The sequence below is a fragment of the Phaseolus vulgaris genome, chromosome 9 (genome assembly GCF_051622355.1).
Source record: "Phaseolus vulgaris cultivar YP4 chromosome 9, ASM5162235v1, whole genome shotgun sequence".
Lineage (NCBI taxonomy): Eukaryota > Viridiplantae > Streptophyta > Magnoliopsida > Fabales > Fabaceae > Phaseolus > Phaseolus vulgaris.
The window spans coordinates 13,700,608-13,724,093 of NC_143506.1; the positions used below are offsets into that span (position 1 = coordinate 13,700,608).

At 32.0% G+C, this 23,486-nt stretch overlaps 3 protein-coding genes across 6 annotated transcripts; all 3 read right to left on the reverse strand.

Moving 5' to 3' along the window:
- Positions 1-627: 627 nt before the first annotated feature.
- Positions 628-2,500, reverse strand: LOC137822983 (putative acetyltransferase At3g50280). The gene has a single exon (XM_068628047.1). The coding sequence runs from the start codon at positions 2,275-2,277 to the stop codon at positions 889-891; it is 1,389 nt and encodes a 462-aa protein (XP_068484148.1). The 5' UTR covers positions 2,278-2,500; the 3' UTR covers positions 628-888.
- A 2,316-nt stretch (positions 2,501-4,816) lies between these two features.
- LOC137822984 (putative acetyltransferase At3g50280) lies at positions 4,817-6,496 on the reverse strand. Its single transcript, XM_068628048.1, has one exon. The coding sequence runs from the start codon at positions 6,410-6,412 to the stop codon at positions 5,027-5,029; it is 1,386 nt and encodes a 461-aa protein (XP_068484149.1). The 5' UTR covers positions 6,413-6,496; the 3' UTR covers positions 4,817-5,026.
- Positions 6,497-15,319: 8,823 nt separating this feature from the next.
- Positions 15,320-18,612, reverse strand: LOC137822979 (putative acetyltransferase At3g50280). 4 transcript variants are annotated; one of them, XR_016515399.1, is made up of 3 exons: positions 17,133-18,572; positions 16,355-16,461; positions 15,320-15,651 (listed from the first exon to the last, which is right to left on the reverse strand). XR_016515399.1 is itself a non-coding variant. In XM_090294864.1 (2 exons), the coding sequence occupies exon 1, from the start codon at positions 18,101-18,103 to the stop codon at positions 17,156-17,158; it is 948 nt and encodes a 315-aa protein (XP_090150990.1). In that variant the 5' UTR covers positions 18,104-18,612; the 3' UTR covers positions 15,320-16,461; positions 17,133-17,155. The 4 variants fall into 4 exon arrangements, 2 of the variants coding, with proteins under 2 accessions (XP_090150990.1, XP_090150989.1); XR_016515398.1 differs by having other exon boundaries at positions 17,116-18,572; XM_090294864.1 differs by having other exon boundaries at positions 15,320-16,461; positions 17,133-18,612.
- Between the last annotated feature and the right edge of the window lie 4,874 nt (positions 18,613-23,486).

Sequence of the window (23,486 nt, forward strand, 5' to 3'; positions counted from 1 at the left end):
AAAGAAGAATAATATAAGCTAAAAGGAGAAATCAATATTTAGAAAACATCTTAATCATTTTATGTGCGATGAATCGATATAAATGATTTTTATATTGACATCAATATCAATCAAAGAACACAATATTATCATGTTAATCAAAATACAAAAGAGTGAGAAAGATCAAACACAATCCCTATTCTTTCAATTGAAGCAACAACATCCTTGCCACCATAACAACTCCCAATAAACTTTTATTATTATGTTTTATATTTAGCGAATCTTTTCCTTCATAACTATTGTTAGAAGGTAATGAACTTAAAATTTAATCATATAGTACTTGGTACATAACATTAATTCTTTCTTTCACCAGTTCTGTTATTTCGACTACGGGTTCTCGTCCAAGTAGAATCAAACATTCTGACACCTCAATCACATCAAAATAATCTTCTCATTCTTTCTTTATTCAGAGTTGTGTCACTTGGTGTTGTTTTAGTCTCTCAACATGCTCTACGCCCTTCCCTTCATCCTAAACTATTGAATCCCTCGTTCAAATGATAATGCTTTAGCAATTAGCACAGCATTCTTTCTTCTTAAAATATAGAAATACAATTTAGAAGAGTCCATCACCATTCATGTTCCATAGGATTTCAGCCAAAAACCAAACCAACAACGATCTTCACCATTGAATCAACATATACTCCTTTGTATTTTACATACTAAAGAAAAATGTGAAGCCAACAGATGTTGGAGCCTTTCAAGTTTGACTAAGATGAAAATCATTCAAGTATTTACCATTCAAGTGCAGAGTGAAAAACATATGATGGTATAACACGGCGTGTAAGAAAACATTAACCATCTAATCTAGTATATGTTACCTAATTTTTAATGATTACCTGTTGAAAACGGTCAACAAAGTTGATAGTGTAGGGAATTGGACACAGAAACAGCTTGCATAAACTCCTCATCGGATTCTAGTAAGGTCATTGCCTTGGGCGAAAGGGAGAGTTCCAAATCTATGCTTCCCCCTCCTTCGGATCCTGGATATGAAGTCACACTCCCATCAAATTTGTTGGCATATCCACTCAGAACTGCCACGGCTCTTCCCATCCCAAATTCATTCCCATACATGTCGAACCTGGGCGAGCTTGACATCGTCACACTACACGAATCAAAGTGCACACCAAGTTGGTACACCACAGGGCGTTGTAACCACTCTTTCACCGCGTCTCGCACTACTCTGTCGTTTTGGTTTGCAACAGCCAGATGCACCTTCCATGCAGCCCATCCTAGATCATTCTCCAGCAACTCCCCTGCTGTTGTCCCCGCACTCACCACGCCAATTAAGTTTCCAAAGTATTCATATGGCAGAGGCGGCTCCATTCTTGCTCGATTATTTATGGCCAATTTGCAGCTTGTTATCTCATCATGTGGCAGATGACGTGCTCGTGTTATGCATCTCCATACATGAGCTGATAAGGATTGGAACGAAGAGATTTTGGTGGTTTTGGAATCTGAGTTAGCCCTTGCTTTCAGTTTTGCAATAGACTCTGCTGAAAAATGGAAGATTCTCTCTCTCATCTTGGGTGCTTCAAACCTGCTAATAAACTCGTCGTGATGTTTGAAGGGAAGATTGATCAAGGGACCACAACCATCAGGAAACCACCGATTATGAATAGGGTGGCGTGAAATTGAAACACCGTATTCATGGCCTTGAGCTTGAGCTAGAAAGATCTCAGACCATGTATTAAAGAAATTCCAATAAGAAGTTCCATCGCCTATGGCATGGTTCATAGAGCAGCCTATGAAAACACCATCCAATAGTTCAGTGACTTTAATGGACAACAGAGGCATGGTGTGACCATCATGGTTGACAGCTTTGTGATGGTCAAAGAATGAGTGAACAATGGGTGGGACGTCAACAGGGGAGAGTATGTCAAATATTGTCAAATCCAAAGTTGCATAGATGAATCTAGCTCCATCTTTGTTGTTGCCATCAACGAAAATAGTACAAGAGGAAGGGCCTTTGTTTGTGACAAGGTGGCCTGCCAATGGATAAAAATGGAAGAGGGTGAGAGAAAGAGAGTGCTTGAGCTTCTTCAACAGATTTTCTATAAAATCTTGTCGATCAACAAGTGTTGCAGGTTTCCTGAAAAGTAGACCCTTCTGGATGTAGTGCATAGACAGCATAGCAATATCCCAAGGTGTTAAATTGCATATTCCTATTGAATCTTGAGCTGGACCCAACGGCTTGATAAAACATTCCGAAACACTTCCTACGACAGGGGAATTCATCATCCAAACTCTCACCAAAATTTCAGAGTGGTGTCGCAGATAGCTTAGAGATGTCTGAACTGAACCGGGGAATGTTTGTGTTGTGTCAAAATGAATGTTGACAAAGGTAATCAATAGTCAGTGCTCATCATGAAGTAGGTACCAATCGATTTCACTTCAACTTTATGGCCACTCACATTCTTAAAGGATATGTTTTCCAATTGTTTCTTATAAGAGCATTCTACCTGACATAAAATTTAATACGTTCGGATTTAGATAAGAGTTGATGTTCTCAATACTTATATATTATATATATGGGATTTTCCAATTATAACGGTTTTTATATATATTAATTTTTTTATTCTATCCTTTAGTATATCTTATTTTATTAGTATAATGAAATATTTTCTCATTTTATATGAATTATTTAAAAATAAAATTATTTTTTAAATTTTTAAATTAATATTAGTGTATAGATTTTATACGCAAACTAACTCTCTCAATCTTTTCTTAATTCCTTATTTTAGTGTAACCACAGGAAGAAAGAATGAGGATACTCTCACATTTTCACATCAAATCTTACATATCAAATAAACTAACCTCATTTTCAATCACTCTCTTTACTCCATTTCAAACAATTATATTTTTTGGTAAAATTACCATTTTTTTGTATCTACCATCAAGTCAATCCCAACTTTAACATGAAGAGGAAAAACTTGAAGAAGAAGAGAAACTCAAATCGAAAAAAAAGAGAAAAGAGGTTGTTTAATTAATCAATTCATCATTTTTCTTTTATATGTTATTTTTTATTTTTCAATTTTGACTCATCCAAAATTCTTTTTGTATGTATGTTAATTTTTTATCATCGTGAAAAATGAGTAAAAGAAGAAAATGCAGATACACACCCATGTATTTCCACTAGTAAAAATATTTTTTTTTAAAACATATCGTTCTGATAATAATTAAATAAAATATTGAAAAGAGTATGAGTTTTATAAAACTGTATAAAACATTTAAAAAAGTTAAATTAAGAACTCGTACGATAATTATCATCGGTGTATCTAGCCTAAATCATAAGATAATTATCATACAAGTTTTAGTCTTTTTAATTTGAGTTACTTCTCTTTAGTTTTTCAAATTTAAAGTTAGTTTTTAGTTTCCAAATGTAAGAAAATATTTTTTTAGTTTTGCATTACTAATAATATTGGACTGGTTCGTACATGATTAACAACTGCATGTCAATTATATGTTCAACTAAAATAATGGAATGGAAATATATTTTTTAATTCTTTTTTGTTAAATTTTACTTTTTTAATCCCAAAAAATTTGAATCAAATTTTATTTTTTATAAATGTAAAAGTAATTTTCAATTCCTCAAATATAAAATTAATATTTTAAGTTTCTCAAATTTAAAATGATTTATTATTATTATTGTCCTTACGGAACATAGATTTAAAGAATTTAGAGAACAGATGACTTATATATAAATCAAGCTCTGTCGTTGATTGATTACAAAGAATAAATAAAGGATCACTTAAAAAAAACTCTTCAATGTTTAAGATAATTAATGTTTGCAATATGAAAGTCTGATAATAGAAAGTTAAATGAATATTTTTTTCGTAGGTCTTTACTACATAATTGAATAACCGTTGTCAAAATATTTAAATAATTATTATTACGTGACCATTTGGTCATATAAAATGCTTTTAATACTCGGTTATAATATTAAATGCATTGGAATTGAATAACTAGTGAATGTATATTTCTTTACTCCTGGTAGGTACAATTTTGAAAGTTGATATTGTTAAAATTTATTGATATAACTAACATACTTTTTGTAAAACAATTTTAATATTATGGGAAACAGATAGTATTAACATTTAGTTGAAGTGTATAATGGAAGAGATTGAAAAAGAGGCATGACTACTGAGAAGAGGATAATCTATGAAACATGAAATCCTAAATAAAAGGATATTATTGCCAGGCATAACATTGCTGATTTATTGACCATGGGATTTTTATTTTTTTTTTACCAAAATAGTGTCCGTTTTAAAAAAATTATAAATTTAGGCAAGTCGTGTCTAATTGGTACGACTTCATAGGCAGAAGTCGTACCCATGTTATACTAAATTCGTGCCAACTTGGCACGATTTCTGCCCCGTCATATTGAAGTCGTACCAACTTGGCACGACTTTTGCCTCGTCATACTGAAGTCGTGCCAACTTGGCACGACTTCTGCCACGTCATAATTTTTATTTTTTTTATAATTTTATTGTTTATATATTGGGTAGTAAGTTATGTAATTTTAAAAATTAATTTTATATATAATTTTTTAAGAGTGTTAGTTTTAAAGAAAAAAATTGGATAATTGTGTATGAATTATGTTTGAATTGAATGAATAAATACATAGATAAAGAAAATGAATGTTCTAAGACTGTTATGAATGAATAAATACATAGATAAAGAAAATGAGAAAATTAATAATCAAACTTGAATTGAATTTTATTATTAAGCTTGTGCGGACAATTGATATTGTTAAAATTTATTGATATAACTAACATACTTTTTGTAAAACAATTTTAATATTATGGGAAACAGATAGTATTAACATTTAGTTGAAGTGTATAATGGAAGAGATTGAAAAAGAGGCATGACTATTGAGAAGAGGATAATCTATGAAACATGAAATCCTAAATAAAAGGATATTATTGCTTTGGCACAACATTGTTTGTGCTTAGTAAGAGAAAAGTATAAGAGGAAATGAAGGAAGTGGTTAGTGCAGGGGATTGGGCTGGGAAACAGCTTCCATGAACTCCTCATCTGATTCTAGTGCAGTCATTACATGAGGTGAAAGGGAGAGTTCAAAATCTATGCTTCCTCCTCCATCACGTCCTGGATATGCTGTCACGTTCCCATCAAATTTGTTGGCATACCCACTCAGAACTGCCACCGCTTTTCCCATCCCAAATTCATTCCCATACATGTCGAACTTGGGAGAACTTGATATCATCACACAACTCGAGTCAATGTTCACACCAAGTTGGTAAATCACTGGATGTTGTAACCACTCTTTCAGCATGTCTCTTACCACTCTGCCGTTATGGTTGGCAACAGCCAGGTGCACCTTCCATGCAGCCCATCCGAGATCATTCTCCAGCAATTCCCCTCCCGTGCTATCTGCACTCACCACACTAACAGCACTTCCAAAGTACTCCGCCGCCAGAGGAGGTTCCATTCTTGACCGGTTATTTATGGCCAATTTGCAACTTGTTCTCTCATCGTGTGCCGTCTGGCGTGCGCGTGTTACGCATCTCCAAACATGCGCCGATAAGGATTGGAGCGAAGAGATTTTTGTGGTTTTGGACTCTGAGTTCGCCCTTTCTTTCAGTCTTGCAATAGACTCCGATGAAAAGTGGAAGATTCTCCCTCTCAGCAAAGGTGCCTCAAATCTGCTAATAAACTCGTCGTGATGTTTGAAGGGAAGGTTGATTACTGGACCGCAACCATCTGGAAACCACCGGTTATGAATAGGATAGCATGAAATCGGAACATCGTGTTCATTTCCTTGAGCCTGAGCTTGAAAGATCTGAGACCATGCATTGAAAAAATTCCAATAAGAAGTGCCATCACCAATATTGTGGTTCATGGAACAACCTATGAAAACACCGTCCACTAGTTCAGTAACTTTAATCGACAACAGTGGCATGGTATGACCATCATGGTTGACTGCTTTGTGGAGGTCAAAGAATGAGTGAACAATGGGAGGGACATCAACGGGGGAGAGGATGTCAGATATTGTCATATCCAAAGTTGCATGGATGAATCTAGCTCCACTGCTGTTGCTGCAATCAACATAAATAGTATAAGATGAAGGGTGTTCGGTTTTGTGGGTGACAAGGCGACCAGACAATGGATAGAAATGGAAGAGGGTGAGAGAAAGAGAGTGTTTGAGTTTCTCCAACAGATTCTCTATGAAATGATGCTGATCAACAACAAGTGTTTTTGGCTTCTGGAAGAGTAGACCCTTCTGGATGTGGTGCAAAGATAGCATAGAAATATCCCAAGGTGTTAAATTGCAGATTCGGTCTGATTCTTGAGCTTGGCCCGACGGCTTGACAAAACATTCTGAAACGCTTCGAACGACGGGAGAATTCATCATCCAAATACACACAAAAGTTTCTGATTTCTGTTGCAGATAACTTCTAGGAAGTTTGAGTGAATATAAATATAGGTAGAGCCAGTCATAATCAATGGTCGCCTTCATCTTCAATTAATACTTAATATCCACCAATCAATTTCACTTGAATTTTTCCTCTCGGTGTTCGGTATGACGGATGAGATGAGGCCATCTACCCTAAAAAAACTTTATTTTATTTTATGATAAAATATTATAGTTCACCTCATTTTTTTTAATTAGCATGTTATTTCACCGGAGTTCATAAATTTTGTATGAAATAATAATAATAGAAGTTGTACTGGTACAAGAAATTAGCTCGGTTAGACAAGTTATGTGAAAAATACCTAGTTCAGTCTGGGACAGGTATGGACCCAATGATATATTATGAAGTCGATCCAGATGTTTGGTAGTCTATATGAAAAAGAAAATTAAAGTAAAAATAACTGAATTAGTTAAAGTGTATATATATTAAATGCAAATAAAAGTTGTTAGGGATGATGTGGCATTGTATCCGAAAATAAAAGGTAGACATTAACCGAATGTACTTACTATTGAAATTATATTTTTATTATTGAGATTATATTCTTGTTGTTGAAATAATATTCTGGTTGTTGAAAATCATTGAAGAAATGTCTATAAAAAGGGTTTAAGACCCCGAGTAAAGGTCAGTTTTTCTAAACCCTACATTGATACAAATTGATAGTTTGAATGCTCTCACTGACTTGATCGTCGGAGTGTGATCAACAGGTAGAGATCCTTTGTCACAAAACGTCTTCAACTCGTTCAACACCCTAAGCAAAATTGCTTCAGCCGGGAGCTCACTTCCAAGTCTAACCGAGGTCACCGACAAGAACATTTGGCGCCCACCGTGGGACCCGATAAAACTTGATCTCACCCACACTTGCGACTGAGCATTCCACGTGATGAGAAACACAAGGCAAAGACCGTTGGGATTTGAAGGAAGTGAGGCCTCTACCTTGCAATAAATCATAAAGGCCATGAGGGCTCTCCAGGAGGCAAACAAAGAGTATTGACGTGAGCAAGAGTGAATTCGAGAAGAAGCAAAGACCGAGCAAGAGCTTCTACGAACAGAAGCCCAAGCCAAGTAAGAACTTCTATGAGCAGAAGTCAAAGTCAATCAAGAACACCTTCGAGAGGAAACGCGGTTGAGCCAGACTCACCTTATGAAGAGATTGAGGCCTCCCGAATAACTATGGAGGAACACACACAAGCCAATGAGGAGTTGCACAAGACCAACGAGGAATTGCAGAGGAACTTGCACCGACATGGCTGACCTCCCACACAGGAGCGTTCCCCATATTTGTCATCAAGGGATGATCCCAAACCATTCTCTCAGCAAATCATGGACGAGCCTGTGTCACCCGATTACATCACACCCAAGATCGCCTTTTTCTCTGGTGTAGAGGACCCTGAAAGTCATCTAAAGTCGTTCAAGACTCAAATGATCATCTCTAGGGGGTCGGATGCAATCTGATATAAGATGCTCATGGGTACATTCACTGGAATAGCCCTGCAATGGTTTAGTCGAATCCTGGATGGTCACATCACCTTTTTCCCTCAATTCTCTAGAATGTTTAAAGAGTTATTAACGGCTAATAAGGTCAACCCCCCACGATTGTATGATCTTTTCAATGTCAAACAGGGGGAAGGGGAGTCGCTTAAAGAATACTTGAACAGATTTTGTGCAGTCTCAGTAAGACTTCAAACTTAAGATGAAGAGATTGTGGTCGTTGGTTTCGTACAAGTGATGACAATAAGCCCGTTCAGTGATTCATTAATCAGGAGTCTGGCGGAGACGTTATCTGAGGTGCGTGAACGAGTTACCGCTCATATCGAGGTTAAAGAGGTCGTGCTCAGGAAAAATGGCAGCTCACGGTCGAAGCAGCCCATGCACAAGGAAAACAGTCGAGATTGTTCCGTTAGGAGCAATGAAACATCCACCGAGAAGAGAACGAATTTGAGGTATGTCCCGTATGTTGCAAAGAAGAATGAGTCTAAGATAAAGGCCAGGGAGGAGACGACGATCATATCCAGATTTTGAGTACCCTGTAAAGAGCTCATAAGTATGGCAGGGGTAGCGGATAGGCTAAAGTTTCCACAAAAGACAAATCGATTCTTGGGATCACGAAGAGATGTCTGGTGCGATTTTCACATGGTCATTGGGCATAGCATCGAACGATGCATAGCCTAAGTTATCAACTGGTTAATTTAGTCAAAGAAGGTTTCTTGAAGGAATATCTTGAGGTCAACCAGGAGGAGCCAAAAGGAGAGGCTACATCCATGGATCAAACACATGAAACTCCGATCCATGGGGATTTGAACACCATCGCAAGAGGATTCTATGGAGGTGGAAACTCGACCTCCAAATGCAAACAATATGTGTGGGCGGTGATGTCCCTATATACAAGGAGGTTTGATTGTCTCACAGAGCCCTCCCTCTGCTTCACAAGTTTCGACCTGAAAGATGTGTTTACCCATGAGGAGGATCCAATGGTGATATCTGTTGTCACGGTAGGACGAAAGGTGCACAGAGTCCTAATTGATCAAGGGAGCTTGGCTGACGTGATGTTTTCGGGAATGGTTACAAATTTGAAAATATCCTCTGATTAGTTGAGACCTTATGATGGCTGATTGGTTGGCTTCGTAGGCGACCGATGGAAGTACAAGGATACATTGAGCTAAGGACAACCTTATTTGATGAAAACGCCACCAAGACGATTACTGTCAAGTACATTATCGTCAATGCATCTTCCACATACAACCTGCTCTTGGGGCGACCCTCCTTGAATAGGTCGAGTGCAGTAGCCTCAACCACACATATGAAGATGAAGTTGTCCTCGTCAAAAGGAGGGATAATCACAATAAAAGTCGGCCAAAAGATGGCACGAAAATGCTACGAGAGCAGTTTGAAAAAGGGGAACCTATGCAGTCACCATCAAACCAGGATAGATAGGAGAGGCAGACATCAGTGATAAAAGATGACCTGGACCTGCTGAAGAAGTGCGGGAGAGGGAGATAAAATTAAAGAAATTCAAACAATTTTTTTAAAGCATTTAATTAATATTTTTTTAATAAAATATCCCAACAATTTTATTTAATTTTTACTATTACTTATTTTGATATCTTTTTAACAAACAAAAAATACCAACATTATAATTTATTATAATTTTTTCATTCGAATTTTATTATAAAAATATATTTACAAATATATTATAATTTATTCTCCACAATTCAAAATTACTATAAAAATACAAAAAATAAAAGCAAAATAATGTTACAATTTTATATTTATTTTATCCATAATATTTACTTACATCAAAATATCTATAAAATATTTTATTATATTCTCTTTGTATTGATATTTCTTCATAAATTTTTATATATTTAATTTTTAATTTTCAAATTTCAAATTTTATTCTATTTCAATTTTATAAATATTTAAAATTTATTCACTCCATTTTTAATTAAAAATTTCAAAACATTTTTTACTTAAAAAGTTTTTTAAAATTATTTTTTTGTTTCTTAAATTTATTTTTGTTCTATTTTATATATCTTTTTTTTTCTTTTTCATTCACTCTATACCAAGAAATAAAAAAAATTAAAAACACCATCCTCAGAAACCAAATTCTAAGAGTTTTTTTTTTTAAAAAAAAAGAAATACAAAATAAAACCATAAAAAAAATTGATACTAGATAGAAACATAAAAATAAAATAGTGTTGAATGAAAAAATAAAAATGAAAATAATGTTATCTAATAAAAAAATCACATTTTACAAGATATTCGTTATGCATATGGTCAATGTTCAATTCTAAACCCTAAATCATAACCTTAAACTCAACTTCAACTTAAATTTGATTTGTGTTGAAGATAGGTTGGAGGGGCAGTATTTCCTTGTGTGAAGAGTGAATGAAGACGTAACAACTTATTCCCAAATACCAGCTGCCAAAGGTTTGCATTGCCGTGCACGTTCAACCATCTATCGTTCTTGTCAAACAAAGACAATTGACCCATTAGAATAATAGAAGTCTTTGAAAATAATTGGGGAGAAAAACAAAACAACCCAAAGCAAAGCAAATTTGTTTGGGTTTCTCTACTAAATATTGTAACGGTCTCCGAGAATGATGACGAATAAAAAGAAGAAAACATTTATTTAAGTGTTTGTCTTTGCAGAATGTCAGGTTTCTAGGTTTAGTCTCTCTAAATACTTTATTATAAATATTTCGTGTTTTTACTACTCTTAGATTAGTCATGCTGAAGGATCCAAACTCTTCAAACTGTGAAGATAACTAGAAGTTGTCTTTCATTAACAAATACTCGATATTAAATGGTATTTCTCCAAAGAGAAACACTTTGCCCATTATCAAAATACAAATTATCTTATTTTGAGGATGAACACATTCAAGCACAAAGCAAAACACGTAGTCAACTACGACGCTTTAGTGTAATACAGAATGTATATAAAATAACTTTAATGTACTAAAAAAATTATTCCAAATCAAACAAAGAAAGAAAAAATATAATCAAAACTGATGTTAACATTATGATTTTTGGGCTCTAAAAAATGGAAATTTTATTGAGTATTGAACAATTTTTGGAGTTGATTAAAATTGAAGCGAGTTTTATCACTCAGGTTGTTCTACTCGAAACCAGAAGATTACAAGTTGGTTTAATATTTTGAAAACGATTAGTGTAGTGATAAGTGTATAATTTCAGTAATATTTCATATTAAAATATAAACATTTATAAGGATTTATCGTTAATTTACATATAAAATAATTCATAATTTATGAATTTATACCTTCTTACATTTTTTATGATCTTTATTTGAATAAAAGCATTTTATTCTCAAATTTGATGTTAATTGCATATTTCTAAGGAGGATTGAAGATTTGGAGTAAAGGAGAATTATTTGAGCTAAAAGGAGAAAGTTTTAAGGTCCCAAAATAGAGAAAAGTGCAGAAAAAGCCAATTTCACAACAGGAGTATCTTGCTCAAGCGAGAACGCTCCAAGATAGTTTTCAGAAATCGACGCCTTTCTCGCTCAAGCGAGAATTCCTCGCTCGAGCGAGAATGCGTCAAACAGATTGGGCATTTTTTTTATGTTTTATCACTTATCCCATCAGCGCGCCACGAGAAATAACTTAACCCTAGAAAGTTAGGTTAAATAGAGGGCTAGAGGCTCAACCCTAGTGTACCAGATTGAGAAGAAAACACCATAGAGTGAATTGTAACACAATTGGGAGAATGAAAGCTGCTAGAAGTATGTGTGGTTAATCCTACCCTTTGGAATTGGGAGTAATATGCTTGAACTCTTATGTATTGACACTACAAGAAAATCATGAAATAGAAACTTTTAGAAACAAAAAATAATTAATTGCTATAGTGACTAAATTAGAGAATATTTTAGAGACTAAAAAAAATTTGGTTTCTAAATTAGTTTCTATTATTGTTAAATGGTTTCTAAATTGGTATCTAATTAGCTACCAAGTTTTTAACTATCAATTATTTAGATTCTAAATTTGTGCCTCGGGAACACTGGACGAAACACTGCAAGTGTCCAACCTGGACAAGTTCTTCTATCTTATCCTTAAGGGCTTAGCATTCGGTGGAATGCCCGTTGTTTTTGTGGTACCTGCACTGCTGCGTTTTCGAGGCTTGATGCCTTCCTGAGCGGAGAGATCAGCTCGACGCTGAGAGCCTCGTCTAAGATCCTCCCATTCTCGGTCGTCAGGGGGGTATATCTTAAGAACCGGCTGCCCTAGTTGTCCCTCTTCTGTCTTCCCGATTGGTCAATCGGCCCTGACGCTCCTTCTCCTCCTTCCCATTATCCCCGTTAGCCTCCGCACGGGCCTGGTTGCAAAACTCTCTCAGTTCCTTCAACAACATGTACTTGGTATCCCTCTTCCTGAGCTCGTCCAAACTTGCGGTCGGCTGCATACAAAGGCCATCAGCAAATGGTCCCAGACGTAAAGTCGTCAGCATATGGTGCATGCCCACGTCCGAGCTGAGGTTTCGAATGCTCATTACTACCTTTCTGAATCTGTCAACAAAGGTTCTCAGGGACTCCCCCTTCTCTTGGCGGATACCGACCAGGGCAATAGAGGTTAGATGGTACAGGCGGCTTGTGGCGAACTGTGTCTCGAACTTGGACATCAGTGTCGTGAAGCTGTCGGTGGAGTTAGGAGGGAGCTTCGTGAACCAGTTGAGAGCTCCTCCCTTCAGTGATGTGGGGAACACTCAGCACATGACCGCATCATCAGCGGTGTACAGACTCATGTGCGTGTCGTCATAACGATCCCTTTTGAAGCCCTTCCACTTATCCGGCAGTGGAACTTTGATGATAGCATCGATGAAAGGATGTCGGCACACTAAATCTACATTACCAGTCGTGCGGACCTTCTTGTTAGGGCAGGACTCTCCATCCATCTCCTGAGTGGGAGCCTTGTCCTTGGTTTCGTCAACCACTCTTAGGTTGGGAGGGGAAGTGTATGACCTACTCACAAGGTTGGTCGACACGAGAGACGACCTAGCCTCCTCCAACTTCTTCATATCCTTGTTCTTCCTACAGAGAGCCTAGATTTTTTGCTCGTTCTTTCTGCTCACTTCTTCATTCCTTCTCCTCAACTCAACCATCTCTCTTTGCAGAGACAGCAACAATGTGCTCTGGTCAGCTTCGGTATCCTCTCGCTTGTTGGTCGGCCCAATGACGGGACCGAGACATGTTATGTCGTACGACCCTTACCAGTACAAATAGTAACAAAAATGTTTTGTTAATATCCTCTCTCCACTAACACACACTTGACCGTCGCATACGTGATATTAGATGAGGATGTGTTAATGGGGTTTTTTTGTAATTATGATAGGAATGATGTCACACTAAGGGCAGTTTTGTAATGAAAATAAATCACTCACAATGTATTATTAGCATTCATTCTTCTTATATTATTAGGTAATTTCTTACTCCTTAGAACCTATGATATCCATCCAATTTTTTTTTTAAATTACCATTCTTTTCATAAAAAAAAATACATATAAAAAAAAAATTCAAAATAGAATTAAAAAATGATAAAAATGAATTGTATATTATGTATTATAGTTCTTTTTAATAAACAGAAATACGCATATGGTAGTGATAAAAATAAAAAAATGTAAATGTACAATAATGATAAAAAAAAATGTGCATACACATAAATTTACGATGAATTAAAATATTACAATATGAATTTATAGTTCATTTAAATAAATAAAAATACACATGATAATGATAAAACTAAAAAAATGCATATATACAGTTTGATATTTAAAAAAATACATAAACACATACATTTATGATGAATTAGAATGTTTGAGAATGAATTTATAGTTCATTTTAATAAATAAAAATACATATATAATAATGATAAAAAAAAACGCGGATACATAATAATGATAAAAATAAATAATGTGGATACATAATAATAATAATAATAATAATAATAATAATAATAATAATAATAAATAAATAAATAAATAAATAAAGATAGACATTAATAATAAAAATAAAAAATTGGATACAAAATAATGATAGAAATAAAAAAAATTGGATACATAATATTAATAAAAAATACATATACATATTAATAAAAAAAAAATGCAGATACACCGGCGCTCCAGAATATTTGGGTAAAATGTTTGTATATGGGTATTTAGGTAAAATCTGATAATCGTACGTGGAATCAACACAAATATCTTCATTTGTATCAAGCTTGAAAAACCACTCACTACTAGATATATGATAATTAATAACACAAAAAATGTTACTAAATCAAAGAAAATGTTACTAATATGATTTAGTAATATTTTATCCAATGTAACGAATACTTAATGTTACTAAAGAGTGTTAGTAAAATTTTTACATATCAATAAAGACATTTATAAAAGTATCACTAAATACTTTTAGTAACATTTATTTAATAAAAAGATTAAATTTTAAAAATGTTGTTAAATCCTTCTAGTAATACTACACGAAAATCATTAAATAAAACCAATTTTAGAGACAAAAATTAATTAGTTAGTATATTGACTAAATTAGAGACTATTTTAGAAACTAAAAAAATGGTTTTTAAATTAGTTTCTATTATTGTTAAATAGTTTCTAAATTGATATCTAAGCAAAGCTTTTGCTACCTAATTTACAATCTAAATAATTGGTAATTAAAACATTGGTAGTTAATTAGATACTAATTTAGAAACTATTTAACAATAGTAACTAATTTAGAAATAAATAAAAAATTAGTCTCTAAAATACTCTCTAATTTAATTAATATAACAACCAATTATTTTTTGTCTCTAAAATTGGGTTCTATCGGATGATTTTCTTGTAGTGTAATGTTTTTTAAATAAAAAATAACACTATAAAAATGTTACTATAAACTTTTAGTAATTTTTTTAATATAAAAGTAACATTTTAAAAATTTCACTAAATCTTTTTAGTAATATTTTTTAATAAAAAAGTAACATTATAAAAATGTTACTAAAAAACTTTAGTAACTTTTTTTAATAAAAAAGTGACATTTAAAAAATGTTATTAAATCTTTTCAATAATATTTTTTAATAAAATAATAATAATATAAAAATGTTATTAGAAATATTTAGTAAAAATTTTTTAATAAAAAAGTGACATTTAAAAAATGTTACTAAAAATTTGTAGTAAATTGTTTGACTAGAAAATTATACAAATTACTTAGATTTGGATTCTTGCATATGAATTTAATAATTTATATATGGATGTTTTATTTTGTAAGCAAGCTAGTAATACAAATCTGTCAACATAAACGTTAATAGTATTTCAATAGATTTTCAATGTTTGAAAGTGAATTAAAATATGCCTTGTTAATAAATTGTCACTTTTGTTTATCATGTAGTATACATAAGATTTTTAGCATGTAGTATCACTATAGTATCACAATCACTTCATGTATAGTGGGAATGACAATGACAGTCATTCACTGTAAAGCGTACACTTTTTCTGCTTTAGTTCAGTTGCAACTCATTTTTTCAATCTCAACCACAACTTTTGAGCTTCCTCGTCCTTCCCTTGCCAATGGAATCCTTTCAGTGGTTCTCCATGCTCCTTCAACCTTGGCTTTAATTTGCCCCACCCCAGTGATGAATTTTCAGTATAGCCACATATCCCCAAGCAAGACATAAGCAGTACGAACCTTTGTCCATATATACAAGGGAAATAAAAATCATTCTTACCAATACTTCATCTTTTGAAAAAGTTGTGGCTAAATCTTACTCCAGTAAGACAAAGTCTATGTAGATAAAGATGAAGAAAGTAAGATTAGATGTATCTTCCCCTAAGTGTAATAATTTCTCACAAAGACACAAATGAAATTAAAATTTTAAGAACCAAAGACATTGTTTTTACAATAACAATACATTGATCATTATAATCACATGAAGATTATACCAAAGGATTTCATATCCCAGATGAACTAGATCCAGATATCATTCATAAACATTGTAAAAAAATATTCACAAAAAAATTGTTAACTTTTATTAAAGTAAAGCAAATTAAATTTAACATTAAATTATTTTTTTAAACAGACAGAGTGCACCTTTGAATAAAAAATATTAATGAAAACTCACCTAAAAAACGAAAAGAAAGATATCCTTTACCATCTGAGCAGTGAATTCAAGCTTATAGCTTTCACCAAGTTAATGTCATATCTCACTTCAAAAGTACAATTGAAACTAGTTTTTCTTTTTGCAGACATTTTGCTAAAACAATTTAAAACATTAGCGTACAATACTGCAATGTATTATAAAAATGGTGTTCCAAGTAATCTCTCACAACTAAACTAACAAAAGATAAAATCTAGGAGAGTGTGATAAAATAAAAATAAAAAAGGACGTTACCCTTCTTAGATACAATGTCACCTATCTCTCAATATAACATAACTGGATGCATTAATCTTCTGTTTCTTGGAAATTCTCTTCAGAATATCCTCAAAAGCCTTCTTGTCCTGCACATAGGAAAGAAACACAGATGCCAAATTTAAACTTTTGCCGAGCAACTCAAATAAAAGTCATACATCTTCCCTTAGGTGGTCCCAAAGCTAAGAGAAAGATTTCTTATGCATACATATCATACCCCGTTTATATATCAATATGATAGAACTAGGGATTCAATATATCAAATTACCATAACATATTGTTAATGTTATATTCCCTTGTTTCAATTTGCACTTGCCAGTCAATTTCATTCTAAATAGTATTAAATGTGAGTTCTAATCTGAATTTAGCAACAAGATCCTCTTTTTTTCAATTGCATGCAAGGACAAGGCAAATTGGAAAATATAGTCTGCAGCTAAAAGAGGAAGAAGTAGGAGAGGAAGTAGTTGATGAAACGTATACGGAATGAGTTATACTAGAGTTCAGGAGACATTAATTTTTTTTTGTTACCATGTGAATAGAAATTGACTAATTCATCTTTTCTTTAGATATTATCTTGCTACCATCTTATACCAATACCAACTACTTTTTCTATCTACGCTTTTTACTAGGTGAACCCAGCGGATAAATTTAACAGATGTTCCAATAATAACTTCTCTCAATTAATAAAAAACCCAAAAATTGCCGATAAAAAAAATAAAATAAAAAACCAGAAACGAGATTACATTAATTAAGAGCTGACCCTTTATCACCATTATTAGCAAACTACAACAGCAGGGGATTGAACACAGAAACTGCATTCATGAACTCCTTGTCTGATTCCAAAGCACTCATTGTATGTGGCAAAAGGCAAAGTTCAAAATCAATGCTTCCTCCTCCTTCACGCCCTGGGTATGATGTCACTTTCCCATCAAAAAATTTATTTCCGTACCCACATCTAGCAGCCACCGCTTTCCCCATTCCAAATTCACTTCCATACATATTGAACCTGGGCGAGCTACTCATCAACACGCTGTACGGGTCAAACAAACGACCCATTTGAATTATCAAAGGAGACTCTAACCACCCTTCCAGAAATTCTAACACCACTCTTTCGTTAAGGTTTGTAACAGCCATATGCAACTTCCATGCTGCCCATCCTAGACCATTCTCAAGCAATTCCCCTGTTGTCGTTTCTGCACTCACTGCATGAGTGCAGTTTCCAAAGTATTCTTCAGGCAGAGGCGGCTCCATTCTTGACCGATGGTTTGCCATTAATCTGCAAATTGTTTTTTTGTCAGACGGTGGGGAGCGCGCACGAGTTATCGATCTCCAAACAAGTGCTGATAATGACTGGAAAGAAGAGATTCTTGTGGTATTAGATTCTGAGTTGGCCTTGGCTTTCAGTGCGGCAATAGACTCTGCTGAAAAATGGAAAATTCTCTCTCTCAGCAAGGGTGTTTCTTCAGATCTCTTTATAAACTCGTCATGATGTTTGAAAGGAAGAGAGATTGGTGGACTACAATTATTTGGAAACCAACGATTGTGAAGGGGTTGGTGTGAGATGGGAACATCGTATTCATGGCTTTCAGCCTGAGATTGTGCTTGAAAGATCTGCGACCATGTATTGAAGAAATTCCAAAACGAAGTGCCATCTCCTAGAGAGTGATTCATGGAGCAACCTATGAAAACACCATCCACTAGTTCAGTGACTTGGATGGACAACAAGGGCATGGTGTGACCGTCATGGTTGAGTGCTTTGTGGTGGTCAAAGAATGAGTGAAAAACGGAAGGGATGTCAACTGGGGAGAGTAAGTCAGATATGGTGACATCTAAGGCTGCATAGATGAATCGAGCTCCATCACTGTTGTTGCAACTTGCAATCAACAGAAACAGTATAAGAGGGAGGTTGTTGGGTTTTGTGGGTGACAAGACGACCAGAGAGTGGATAGAAATGGAAGAGGGTTAGAGAAAGAGAGTGCTTGAGCTTCTCCAACAGATTCTCCATGAAATATTGTTGATCCTCAAGAGTTGCAGGCTTGCTGAAGAGCAAACCCTTCTGGATATATCCCACAGACAACAAGGCAATATCCCATGGTGTTAGATTACAGATTTGGTTGGGGAAGTTGTTGTAGGGGTGAGGCTTCACAAAACATTCTGAAATGTGTTGAACTGCAGGAGTATCCATTTTGCAGATGAGGGATGATACTTTCAAAACTATGAAGGAAAATATATTTATTACACTTCCCAAAATATTAATATTTTAATTTAAAATACTAATATATATTATTATATTATTAAAGTAATTGTATCAAAGTGAAAATTTGATTAGTTGCTTTATTGAGTTTTTTTCTTAAACCCTACAAGTTGTCAAAGTAAGTTGTCAAAGTGGATTAATTTGAGTGTGAAGGGTGTGAGATTATTAGTCTTAATAATAAGATGAAAACGGATTTAATACTAATTTTTGAATTTAATGCTTATGAATTTATTAGTTTTATTGACTTAGTATTAGGCTAGGAGGCTCTGATATCATGGGTCAAAATAATCTTAATATCCAATGAAAAATATCACATTTATTTTTTATAAAGAGGGGAGAATATTAATTATGAAGATTGACAGTACATGTGAAGTTGTAATTAATTTGGGAATATAACTAAAAAAAAGACTCATACAAGGAAAAAGAGGAGAACATTGTCTTATATAAGGGAAAGAAGATAACCTCATAAAGGACAAGATACAACTAGGACTCAAACAAGGGAAACAACTTCAACACATGATAACAACAACTCACAAGGAGTAATTCTAACTCATATTTTACATTATACTCACTATATTTTTATGTTCTTACGGACTTAAGTAGAATATCTTCTAGCGGTGGAGCCCCTTCATTTCCTTAGAGTCAATTCATGAATTACAAGAATACGATCTGGTAACTATCTCAAAAATTAAGAAACATTAATTACATGCTTTGGTTGAGAGACTTTCTTCTTCACTAAAACATGTCCCTTAACTACATGTCACTTAATTTTATTTTCTTTTAATTTTGAATGATTTTAATTGATTAAAAATGAAAACAAAATATTATTTGATAACTTGAATATTAATTAATTGATATTTAATGTACTTACGGGCTCAAATATAATTAAAATGGTAACTTTTTCTTGGTTTTATTTTAGGTACAGGTATGATTTAAATACTATAGGTGTAGGTATTACTATTATTAAACAGACATGGGCCATGAAGTCACGGGAAAAATGTTTTAAAACTAACACGGTACCCATACACAGTACGGGATTTCTTAATTATAATATTAGCAAATAAAATAAAATATAATAACAAACACAAAATTAATAAAAAATATTATACATTAAAAATAATAATTATAATTATAATTAATAAGTATGATTTAGGTTATTTTAATGTAGATATCAAATTTTAAATATTGACTACATAATAGATTTCAAGTAAATAATTTAAAATAACACAACACATAAACGTAAAATTATAGAAGTACATTAAAAAAAATAAGAAGCACAAACAGTAGAAATGTATATATCAAAATATACATTTATATATAAAACAATATTACTTTAAAATACATTATATTATTGAATAAAAAATTTAAATGTTATAATAATTTGAATATAATACTTTTATAAGTTTAATTATTAATATTATTATTACGATCATTGTTATTATCTTATTATTTATAAATGGATTGATGTGTTACATAAAACAATATTAAATTAAATAGAATTTTTTAAAAAATTGCCCATTTTGTTCAATACATTAATAAATTAAATTAAAATTTGCATCACTTCTACATTGGTTTTACTTTTTTTTTATATATACTGCAAATATAATTTTATACAAGAATTATATTCATATTAAACCAACTATTACAACTATTATAGATAATACATCTAACTATGACAATACAGACAATACAGACGGAGTTTTTCAAAATATTTCTATTATAAGATTATGAATACAAATATTAAAAATATAAGATTCAAAACTACATTTTAAAGTCCTTTAGACTCTCCGACACCTGTGTGATCACTTGTTCATGTACGTAGTACAGTCATCGCAGTTCAAATGCTACAAGAAAAACAATGGTAAGTTAATGAAAAGAAATTGCATAACATATTTAATTCATGCAAAAAGAAAGAATCAATCAATCTAATCATTTATAAACATTTCTTTAAATGTTGTGATATAAAATTTCAATACCAATTTCATCATTCATATAAATTACACATGGATCTATTTTCAATCACAATCATTGGATTTCATTTCAATCTCATCGTCTTTTGGAAGACTCATTAAGTATGTTCCTACCAGAAACTAACACTTGATTCAAAGATTACCAGCGAATCCAATAGAAAGGATCAAGGTAAGTTCAAACATTGAGTGTCTACAACGGGACCCGGTGTGTATGAACTCCCTCTTAGTTTCTCACCACCTGATATCTTAGTCTATATGACTTAGATCATCAGTGAAGCTAGAGGATCTCCATTAAACATAACCTTTTCATACTTAATGTCATCAAACAACAACTCATACATTATCCCAAATGTATGACATCAATTTCATACAATTTTCATCATTCATACATAATACATATCATTCAATCACATAACATTTAAAAGTTCATACAATTCAAGAACTTTTCCAACATCAAAAACAATATTTAACTTTCAAACTATCAAAATATAATATTTATACATGTTCACAAAAAATAAAATCAAACAATTTTATCAACTAACATCCTTGCAAGAGAAACTGAAACTTGGGACCACGTCCCCTTCACATTCAGATCTTCTAGCCTAGAGTACTATTGAAAGTTAAAGTTAGTTTCTCTTACCTGAAATTCCACTTATGGAAATTCTACCTCAAAGAGAGGAACCACTTTAATGCTTTGTTTGGATTACGGAGTGGAAATGTGGGAGTAGATTTGAGATGATTTGAAGGAAAAGTGTAAAGAAAATTAGGGTGTTTGGATTAAGTAAATAGAGTGAAAAGTGTGAAAAAAGTTTATAAAAGTTTGTAAGTGATGTGATGAGTGTGATTGAAATTATATTTTTTTTAATGGATAAAAATGTAAGTTTACAAATTTATTCTTATATTTAAAAATGGTTAAAAATTTAATTTGAATCATTTATTTATAAATTATAATTATTTTTCATTAAAATATTTATAATTATAAAATATTTGATAAACACTTATTTTATATTAAATAACATTATTGTTTTTAATTAATATAGTTATTATATAAATTTATTTTTTTATTATTAAAAATATTTATTTTTATTGTTATTTTTATTTATAATTTATTATATATATAATATGATTAATTATATTTTTATAATAATAATTTTTTTTATAATTTTAGTTATATTTAAGTTGTAATTCTATTTTAAATAAAAATAAAAATAATTTAAGTTTAAAATAAAATAAAAAAGTAAATTAAAATTAATTAAGAAAATATATATATATATATATACATATATAACTTTCTTAATGAAAAAGGAATTTCAATTTTCGTGCTCTTTTGTATTACTTGAATTTTTACTGCTTTCCTTGTTCATAGTAATTTTTTTTTTCTTATAAACAAGTTATTCAAATATTATCAATTTTTTTTATAAGTTTAATCAAGTTGAGAGAAATATATTTTTTTAACCAATCTTATTAAAATTGATGATTAAATAAAAAAATAAAAAATCTTTAAAATAAAAATTAACTTACTATGTTTATAAATCCAATCGGTATCTTGACTTCTCAACTAGATTATAACGTGATCACACTTTGAAATATAAATAAGGTATATAAGAGAAATTAAGAAAAGGTGGGAGAGGGTAAAAGAAAAAGAAAAAAAAAAAGGTGAGGGGAGTTAGTTGCTTTCTCAGGTCTTAAAAATACTGACATTTTTAAGTTTCCGGCTGGCATAATTTTTACCATATTCACACGGAAGACCTTTGAATATTTGACTTAATTTTTTTACCATAAATAATTGAAGTCTTATTATTCGCTTTATTTCAAAACTTTTCAGCCAAATGTGACCTAAATTGATTTTAAAATGTAAATTTTAAAAAAATAAATATGTTGGTGTAAATTAGAGTTGTACGGATTACAACTTAATACATGTTATTTCATTGTCTTGTCATATCCGTGCAACAGTGAATTATTGTTCTAGTACGAAAATATCTTAAATAATATAATTTTTAGGATATTTTGAATCATTGTAAATTTTAACTTATTTACCTCCATAAATAAATAAAAACTTATTTTATCTTCAAATAAATTAATTTTAAAATATAAGATGCTCTTTACCTTATTTATTAATTTCATTATAACTTTTTTCTTGTGTTTTTATTCCGGTAGCAAAAGAATAATAGCATTTTAATAGATTAAAAAATAATACTTTATGAGTTGAATAAAAAATCTTTCACTACTAATAAATATTTCTTATTAAATATTCTTCATTAGAAATTTAACAGTTAATCTATTTTAGTACTTAGGTATGTAACCTTCAGTACATTGAATTCAACACTTCTCTTACACTTGTTCAAACTCCAACATATGATCAGAAGATACAATAACCCTTCTCAACCTCTCATTTTTAGTTTAAACTTTTGTCCTTATAATTTAAGTTTTTAGCTACAAAAACTTCTTTGTCTTTTTCTATCTTTTGAAATATTATCTGCATACATATTCTCCAAAATTAGCTAGAAATTGCCAGAAAAAAATAATGATGTGCTTTGTTGGTCCCGTCATCATAAAGAAAAAGACTTCTGATAAAAAAAAATTGATGTTAATCCTGAGAAATTATTCACAGAAAGATAAGACTGGTCTTCTTAATTTTATCTTATTATTTTTTAACATAAAAAATTAGATAAAATGAGGATAGTTGTTATTTTGCTATCAAATGATTCAAGTATAGATTTGTTTAACCATATGACCATATCGTTTTTCAACAAATCTAATAGTAAAATCAGTAAATAAGTGTTTAGAATCTATTTGCAAACAAGAAAAGTTAGCAATAAAAGGAAAGATAAAAATGGTTGAGATGGTTTAACATAAAATATAAAAGAGATTAAAACAAAAAATAAAAAGC

Coding starts and splice junctions, on each gene's coding strand:
- LOC137822983 (XM_068628047.1), bottom strand. CDS start 2,277: ATGATGAATTCCCCTGTCGTAGGAAGTGTTTCGGAATGTTTTATCAAG.
- LOC137822984 (XM_068628048.1), bottom strand. CDS start 6,412: ATGATGAATTCTCCCGTCGTTCGAAGCGTTTCAGAATGTTTTGTCAAG.
- LOC137822979 (XM_090294864.1), bottom strand. CDS start 18,103: ATGCCCTTGTTGTCCATCCAAGTCACTGAACTAGTGGATGGTGTTTTC.